Source organism: Fringilla coelebs (assembly GCF_963513975.1).
Source record: "Fringilla coelebs genome assembly, chromosome: 32".
NCBI lineage: Eukaryota > Metazoa > Chordata > Aves > Passeriformes > Fringillidae > Fringilla > Fringilla coelebs.
Genome location: NC_140058.1, coordinates 1,558,134 through 1,565,802, shown reverse-complemented (window position 1 = coordinate 1,565,802; position 7,669 = coordinate 1,558,134). Strand labels below are relative to the sequence as shown.

At 69.3% G+C, this 7,669-nt stretch overlaps 2 protein-coding genes across 4 annotated transcripts; both read left to right on the top strand.

Annotated features, from left to right (window-relative positions):
* Positions 1-376: 376 nt before the first annotated feature.
* FBXW9 (F-box and WD repeat domain containing 9) lies at positions 377-3,632 on the top strand. 2 transcript variants are annotated; one of them, XM_084223916.1, is made up of 10 exons: positions 377-634; positions 1,007-1,146; positions 2,061-2,192; positions 2,283-2,395; positions 2,477-2,568; positions 2,643-2,791; positions 2,886-2,999; positions 3,089-3,178; positions 3,261-3,326; positions 3,424-3,632. In XM_084223916.1, the coding sequence occupies exons 1-10, from the start codon at positions 379-381 to the stop codon at positions 3,496-3,498; spliced, it is 1,227 nt and encodes a 408-aa protein (XP_084080042.1). In that variant the 5' UTR covers positions 377-378; the 3' UTR covers positions 3,499-3,632. The 2 variants fall into 2 exon arrangements, with proteins under 2 accessions (XP_084080042.1, XP_084080043.1); XM_084223917.1 differs by lacking the exon at positions 3,089-3,178.
* Positions 3,633-3,889: 257 nt separating this feature from the next.
* Positions 3,890-7,649, top strand: DHPS (deoxyhypusine synthase). 2 transcript variants are annotated; one of them, XM_084223934.1, is made up of 9 exons: positions 3,890-4,131; positions 4,234-4,395; positions 5,270-5,391; positions 5,483-5,579; positions 6,300-6,386; positions 6,492-6,597; positions 6,678-6,781; positions 6,872-6,997; positions 7,083-7,649. In XM_084223934.1, the coding sequence occupies exons 1-9, from the start codon at positions 3,931-3,933 to the stop codon at positions 7,182-7,184; spliced, it is 1,107 nt and encodes a 368-aa protein (XP_084080060.1). In that variant the 5' UTR covers positions 3,890-3,930; the 3' UTR covers positions 7,185-7,649. The 2 variants fall into 2 exon arrangements, with proteins under 2 accessions (XP_084080060.1, XP_084080061.1); XM_084223935.1 differs by lacking the exons at positions 3,890-4,131; positions 4,234-4,395 and adding an exon at positions 4,868-4,898.
* Positions 7,650-7,669: the final 20 nt, after the last annotated feature.

Here is a 7,669-nt window from a genome sequence, read left to right as displayed (position 1 = left end):
GCTTCCGGCGCCGCCTGATGACGTCACTGGAGGAGCGCATCGCCATTGGCTGATTCGCGCGGCGCGCCGGAAGTGGCCCCCGCCGTGGCCGTAGCGACCGGGACGCGGCGGGGCCGGACCCGGTACCGGGAGCGGGGTTGGGGTGGGGGCGGACGGGGGCTCCGAGGAGCGGGGGTGCCGCTGGGGCGGCTCCCGGTACCGCGGGGAGCGAGCCGGATGAGGAACCCGCGGCACCCCCGGGGATCGGCGGCGGGCGGCGCCGGTTTGGGCGGATCCCGGGGGTGCGGGGTGAGGCGGGGCGGGGGCAGCGCCGCCGCCCTCCCGGTACCGGGCACGGGGAGCGGCGCTCGCCGCTGACCCGCCGCCCCCTCCGCAGCCATGGACGGGCCCCCCGCGCCCGCCGCCGCTGCTCCCGCGGAGCCCCCGGGGCCGGCGGCGGGCGCGGGGGGCCCGGGGGGGCTCCTGGCGCTGCCACCGGAGCTGCTGCTCCGCATCTGCGGCTTCCTCCGGGCCCGCGACGTCCGCCGGGTGCTGCCCCGCGTCTGCCGCGCCCTCCGGGACCTGGCCCGGGACGCGGTGCTCTGGCGGCTCCGGCTGCAGCGCCGCGCCCGCCGCCCCCTGCCCGTGCTGCCAGGTGGGTCTGGGGGTGCCGGGACCCCCCGGGACCCCCCCGGGACATCCCCCGGGACCCCCACCCCGCCCTGAAGCTCTGGGACCCCCGTGGTTTCGGGGTTCTCCCCTTGATTTTGGGGCTCCCCCGGTGATTTTGGGGCTGCCCCGGTGATTTTGGGGCTCCCCTTGACGCCCCCCGCCCCAATTTTCCCCCCCCAAATCCCAAAGGTCTCTCAGGGACCCCCGAGGGCTCCCCCAGCACTTCGGGGAGCCCCCCCAGCCCCACCTGGGTCTGTCTGGGGGGGTCCCTGGGATGGGGTCGGGGTCCCCCCGGTGGTTTTGGGGTCCCCCCGGTGGTTTTGGGGTCCCCCCCGTGATTTTGGGGCCCCCCCAGAGGACGGCTTCGATTGGGCGGCCGCCTGCGAGGACCTGGAGGAGCACCTGGAGCGCTGGGGGCCCGGGGGGGCCCCCATGGAGCATTTCTCCCTGGACGAGGGACACTTCGCCTCCGTGGACTCCGTGCTGCTGCTGCAGGTGGGAGCCCCGAAACGGGGCAAAACTGGGGGGAAATGGGCAAAAAAGGGGGGAAAATGGGCTAAAAATGGGGGGGAATGGGCTAAAAATGGGGGGAATGGGCCAAAAATGGGGGGAAATGGACCAAAACTGGGGGGAAACGGGCTAAAAATGGGGGGAATGGGCTAAAAATGGGGGGAAATGGGCCAAAAAGGGGGGGAATGGGCCAAGCCTGGGGGAAAACGGGCTAAAAATGGGGGAGAATGGGCTAAAAAGGGGGGAAATGGACCAAAACTGGGGGGAAATGGGCCAAAAAGGGGGGGAATGGGCTAAAAATGTGGGGAAATGGGGAGAAATGCCCTAAAAATGGGGGGAAATGGGGGGGAAACGTCCCAAAAATGGGGGCAAATGGCCCAAAAATGGGTGGGAATGGCCTAAAAATGGGGGAAATGGACCAAAAATGGGGGGAAATAGCAAAAAAATGAGGGGAAATGGCTCAAAAATGGGGGAAATGCCCCAAAAATGGGGGAAATGGGGGCGCAATGGCCAAAAATGGGGGGAAATGGCTGAAAAATGGGGAGAAAGGCCCCAAAAATGGGGAGGGATAGCCAAAAATGGGAGGAAAATGGCAAAAAAATGGGGGGAATGGCCCAAAAATGGGGGGAATGGCCCAAAACTGGGGGGAAATAGCCAAAAAATGGGGGGGAATGGCCAAAAATGGGGGAAATGGGGGCGGAATGGTCAAAAATGGGGGGAAATAGCAAAAAAATAGGGGGAAACGGCCCAAAAATGGGGGGGAATGCCCCAAAATAGGGGGAAAAATGCCCCAGAAATGGGGGAAAGAACCCAGAAATGGGGGGGAAATGCCCCCTAAAATGGGGGTTGATCTCCTGGGGGGTTCTCCCCGCCTCAGCCGCGCCCCCTCCCCATTCCAGGGGGGCTCCCTGTGCGTCTCGGGGGGCCGCGACCGCAACGTGAACCTGTGGGACCTGCGGGAGCTGGGCCGGGGCCCCCCCGGGAAGGTTCTGGTCAAAGCCCTGGGCTCGGGGCGCAGCGGAACCCACAAGGTGGGCGGCACCCCGACCCCCACCCCCCCAAAAACCCTTCCCGGGGTGGGATTGGGGTCTGGCAGCCCCTTTGTGTCCCCCCCTCCCCAGGGCTGGGTGTGGTGCTTGGCTGCGAGGGACGCCCGGGTCTGCTCCGGCTCCTGGGACAGCACCGTGAAGCTCTGGGACCTGGCGGCCGAGGGGCAGCAGTTCGGGGAGATCCGGTACGGCCCGGGGGGGTGCTGATGGTGGGGGGGATCCCCTGAACTCCCCTGAACCCCCCTGAACCCCCTCCCCTCCCCCAGAGAGAAGGCGGCCGTGCTGTGCCTCTCGTACCGCCCCGACGTCCTCGTCACCGGCACCTACGACAAGACGGTGACCGTGTACGACCCGCGAGGTACCGAGAGGGGTTTGGGCAGGGTCGGGGGGGTTTGGGGGATCCCCCTGACCCCCCTCGCGCCCCCTCCCCAGCCGGGCAGGCCCAGGTGAGCAGCTACAAGCCCCACGCCAGCGCGGTGCTGTCGCTGGCGGCCGACGAGCGGCTGATCGTGTCGGGCAGCGAGGACCGGACGCTCGTGGTGTTCGATCGCCGCGCCGGCTCCGTCCGCCAGCGCCTGCAGGTGGGGGTCACGCCCCAATCCCCCCCTCCAGAGCGTCCCCGTCCCCTGTGAGGTGACATCCCGGCTGTCTCCTCCTCCTCCTCCTCCTCCTCAGCTGGACAATTACCTGCTCTCCATGTCCTACCGGGGCTCGCAGCTCTGGGCCGGCGACAACCAGGGCCGGGTGTATCTGTTCGGCAGCGGCGGCGGCAGCTTCCAGCCCGCCCGGGTAGGGATCCCGGGGGGTTTTGGGGGGTCCCGAGGGGCAGGACCCCCCTGCCGGGGCTCACCGGGGCTTTCTGTCCATCCCCCCTGCAGTATTTCGACGTGGGGCACCGGCTGCAGATCACGGGGCTCTGGCACTCGCTGGGCTCGCTCTACACCACGTCCACCGACAGGACGCTGCGGGTGGGGGTCTCCCCGCGGGGCTGGGCTGGGGGGGGGTCCCTGGGGGGGTCCCTGCTGACCCCCGGCTCCGCCTCTCCCACAGATCCACGTTCCCACGGATCCCCCCCGCACCATCTGCTCCTGGACGCACGACGATGTCCTCAACGGGGTGAGGGGCCGTGCCCAGCCCTTGCACACGCGTGTGCACACGCAGCCCCCCCCGGGGCGCCCCCCCAGCCCCCCTGGCGCTCCTCTGCCTCCCCCAGATCAGCGTGGACGGGGACGTGGTGGCCGCGGCCTCGGGGGGACTCTCGGTCGAGGTGTGGAGGCTCCGGACCTGACGCCGGCAAGGGAAGGGGGGGCTCCGACCGCGCCCCGCGGGGTCCCCCCTGCGCCCCCCACTCGGGGGGACCGGGCCCGGATCCGGGACCTGGGTGGGGCTGGAAGCTGCCGCCTGTTCATGGGTATTAAAGGATTGGACTGGAGTGGAGCTTGTGTCCTCCCCGCGGGTTTGGGGCGAATTTGGGGGGGTTTGGGGCGAATTTGGGGGACTTTGGGGCGAATTTGGGCAGGTTTGGGGCGCTGCGGCCGTTTCGGGGCTCACTCGGTGCAACGGCTCCTTTTCGCGTCCTCGAGCTTCTCGTCCCTTCACGGCCGCCGTCCAGCCAAGATGGCGGCGCGCAGCCGTACGGCAAAGGCGGGGAGAGCGCGCCGCCGTACGGCGCGGGGGGCGTGGCCCAAGATGGCGGCGCCCTGAGCGGCCCGGCCGAGCCATGGCGGCGCCGGGAGAGGCGCCGGGAGAGGCGCTCCGGGCCGTGCTGCGGCCCAGCGGGGCCCTCCCGGCCGAGGCCCTCCCGGTGCGCGGTTACGACTTCTCGGGCGGCGCGGACCACGCGGCGCTGCTGCGCTCCTTCCTCACCACCGGCTTCCAGGCCACGAGCTTCGCGCAGGCCGTGGCGGAGATCGAGCGGATGGTGCGGCCCCGGTGTGACGGGGTTGGGGTCGCGCCGGGAGGGTGAGGAGGGGTCCGGGCCCGGTGTGACCCCCCGCTCCCTCCCGGTGTCGCCTCCCCGCAGATCGCGGCCAAGCTGGAGCCGCTGAGCGCGGAGCAGCGGGAGCGAGCGGCCATGGCCGGGCCGCGGGCGCCCTCGGGCTGCACCATCTTCCTGGGCTTCACCTCCAACCTCGTCAGCTCCGGAGTCAGGGAGAGCATCCGCTACCTCGTGCAGCACGGCATGGTGGGGACATGGGGACAGCATGGGGACAGGGGGACATGGGGACAGGGGGACAGGGAGAGCATCCGCTACCTCGTGCAGCACGGCATGGTGGGGACATGGGGACAGGGACAGGGGGACAGGGGGACATGGACAGCCTGGTGACAGGGAGAGCATGGGGACAGGGGGGACAGCATGGGGACAGGGGGACATGGACAGCCTGGGGACAGGGGGACAGCCTGGGGACAGCCTGGGGACAGGGGGACATGGGGACAGGGACAGGGAGAGCATCCGCTACCTCATGCAGCACGGCATGGTGACAGCCTGGGGACAGCCTGGGGACAGCTTGGGGACAGGGACAGCTTGGGGACAGCCTGGGGACAGGGAGAGCATCCGCTACCTCGTGCAGCACGGCATGGTGGGGACATGGGGACAGCCTGGGGACAGGGACAGGTGACAGCATGGGGACAGGGGGACATGGGGACAGGGACAGGGAGAGCATCCGCTACCTCGTGCAGCACGGCATGGTGACAGCCTGGGGACAGGGGGGACAGCCTGGGGATAGGGGGACATAGGGACAGCATGGGAACAGGGACAGCCTGAGGACAGCCTGAGGACAGCATGGGGACAGGGGGACAGTGACAGTGGTGTGGGGACATCGGGCAGTGATGCTGTCCTGCTGGCCCTGGGTGTCCCCAGGGTCCCTGTGAGGCTCTGGGGGGGGTCAGGGGGTCACACCTGGGGGGTCCCTGAGGTGGTCACCCCCCCGGGCAGGGTTCCCTGAGGTGCCTGGGCAGGGGTCCCTGGGGGTCCCTGAGGTGCTGCCCCCCCCGGGCAGGGGTCCCTGAGGTGCTGCCCCCCCCGGGCAGGGGTCCCTGAGGTGCTGACCCCCCCCCAGGTGGACGTGCTGGTGACCACGGCCGGGGGGGTCGAGGAGGACCTGATCAAGTGCCTGGCCCCCACCTACATCGGGGACTTCCACCTGCGGGGCCGGGACCTGCGGGAGAACGGCATCAACAGGTGCGGGGGGGTCGGGCAGGGGGCCTGGGGGGCTCGGGGACACCTTGGGGACACCTCAGGGACACCTGGGGGTCACTCTGGGGTCCCTCAGGATCGGGAACCTGCTGGTGCCCAACGATAACTACTGCAAGTTCGAGGACTGGCTGATGCCCATCCTGGACAGCATGGTGCACGAGCAGGACACGCAGGTGAGGGTGGGGGTACCCCAGCCCGGGACCCCTCAGTGCTGGGAGGGGGCCTTGGGGGGTCCCTGGACACTGAGGGTGGGGGTTTGGGGGTCCCTGGACACTTAGGGTGGGGGTTTGGGGGTCCCTGGACACTGAGGGTGGGGGTTTGGGGGTCCCTGGACACTTAGGGTGGGGGTTTGGGGGGGTCCCTGGACACTTAGGGTGGGGGTTTGGGGGTCCCTGCACAGCTGGGGTGGGATTTGGGGGTCCCTGCACACCTGGGGTCGGGTTTGGAGGGGTCCCTGGACCCCTGGGGTGACCTGGGGTGGACATTTGGAGGTCCCTGGACAGCTGGGGTGGGGGTTTGGGATTTCCTGCACACCTGGGGTGGGATTTGGGGGTCCGTGGACACCTGGGGTGGGGCTTTGGGGAGGTCCCTGGACCCCTGGGGTGAACTGGATGGGGGTTTGGGGGTCCCTGCACACCTGGGGTGGGGATTTGGGAGTTCCTGCACACCTGGGGTGGGGATTTGGGAGTTCCTGCACACCTGGGGTGGGGATTTGGGGGTCCCTGCACACTTAGGGTGGGATTTGGGGGTCCCTGCACACTTAGGATGGATTTGGGGGTCCCTGCACACTTAGGGTGGGGTTGGGGGTCCCTGCACACTTAGGGTGGGATTTGGGGGTCCCTGGACACCCGAGCCCCCCCTGGCCGGGGTTCCTGAGCCAGGTCCCCCCGCAGGGCGTGCGGTGGACGCCGTCCCGGATGATCGCCCGGCTGGGCAAGGAGATCAACAACCCCGAGTCCATCTGTTACTGGGCCCAGAAGGTACTGGGGGCACTGGGAGGGGCGCTGGGGGGTGTCACCGCGGGTGTCACCGCGGGTGCCACCGCCTGTCACCGTGTCCCCCACCCTCCCCTCCCCTCCCTGCAGAACAACATCCCGGTGCTGAGCCCCGCGCTCACCGACGGCTCCCTGGGCGACATGATCTTCTTCCACTCCTACAAACACCCGGGGCTCGTGCTGGACATCGTGGAGGGTGAGTGTCCATCCCCCCGGGGTGCCCCCCAGGATTTGGGGTGTCCCAGGGGTGCCCTGACTCCCTCCTTGTGCCCCCAGATCTGCGCCTCATCAACACCCAGGCCATCTTCGCCCGCAAGACCGGCATGATCATCCTGGGCGGGGGCTTGGTCAAGCACCACATCGCCAACGCCAACCTGATGGTGAGGGGACCCCCGCGCTGGGGAGGGGGCTTGGGGACCCCCGGGGGCGAGGAGGGGCTGGGGGCTCACCCCGGTGTGTGCCCCGGGCAGAGGAACGGCGCCGATTTCTCCGTCTACGTCAACACGGCGCAGGAGTTCGACGGCTCCGACTCGGGCGCGCGGCCGGACGAGGCCGTGTCCTGGGGCAAGATCCGCGTGGACGCCACCCCGGTCAAGGTGGGGGGGCCTGGGGGGCTCGGGGGGGGATTTGGGGACCCCCAAGGTGGGGGTTTTGCCCCCTGACCCCCCTGCTCTGGGCCAGGTTTACGCCGACGCCTCGCTCGTGTTCCCGCTGCTCGTGGCCGAGACGTTCGCCCGGAGCGCCGACGCCTTCGCGGTGCCTGCGGGGACCCCCGAGGCGTGAGGGACCCCCAGGAGGGACCCCCGAGGCCTGGGGACCCCCCAGGAGGGAATCCCGAGGCCTGGGCACCCCCAGGAAGGACCCCCGAGGCATGAGGGACCCCCGATGCCTGGGGACCCCCAGGAAGGACCCCCAAGGCATGAGGGACCCCCCAGGAGGGATCCCCAAGGTCTGGGGGACCCCCAGGAAGGACCCCTGAGGCCTGGGGACCCCCCAGGAGGGATCCCCAAGGTCTGGGAGACTCCCAAGGCCTGGGGACCTCCAGGAGGGACCCCCAAGGCCTGATGGACCCTATAGGAGGGACCCCCGAGGCCTGAGGGACCCCCGAGGCTCAGCTTTGGATGTGCTGAGCCCCCCCACGTCCACAGGAAGGGGGGGCACAGTGGGGTGAGACCCCCTGGAGGGGACAGGGGGGCCCCCCACACCTGCACCCCCTGTTTGTGTGTCCCCCCGTTCCCCTCCCCTCAATGCCTGCGTTTATTTATTCG

Coding starts and splice junctions, on each gene's coding strand:
- DHPS (XM_084223934.1), top strand. CDS start 3,931: ATGGCGGCGCCGGGAGAGGCGCCGGGAGAGGCGCTCCGGGCCGTGCTG. Junction 5,392..5,482: donor CGGGAGAACGGCATCAACAG/GTGCGGGGGGGT, acceptor GGGGTCCCTCAG/GATCGGGAACCTGCTGGTGC. Junction 6,782..6,871: donor TCGCCAACGCCAACCTGATG/GTGAGGGGACCC, acceptor TGCCCCGGGCAG/AGGAACGGCGCCGATTTCTC.
- FBXW9 (XM_084223916.1), top strand. CDS start 379: ATGGACGGGCCCCCCGCGCCCGCCGCCGCTGCTCCCGCGGAGCCCCCG. Junction 3,000..3,088: donor GCAGCTTCCAGCCCGCCCGG/GTAGGGATCCCG, acceptor TCCCCCCTGCAG/TATTTCGACGTGGGGCACCG. Junction 3,179..3,260: donor CCACCGACAGGACGCTGCGG/GTGGGGGTCTCC, acceptor CCTCTCCCACAG/ATCCACGTTCCCACGGATCC.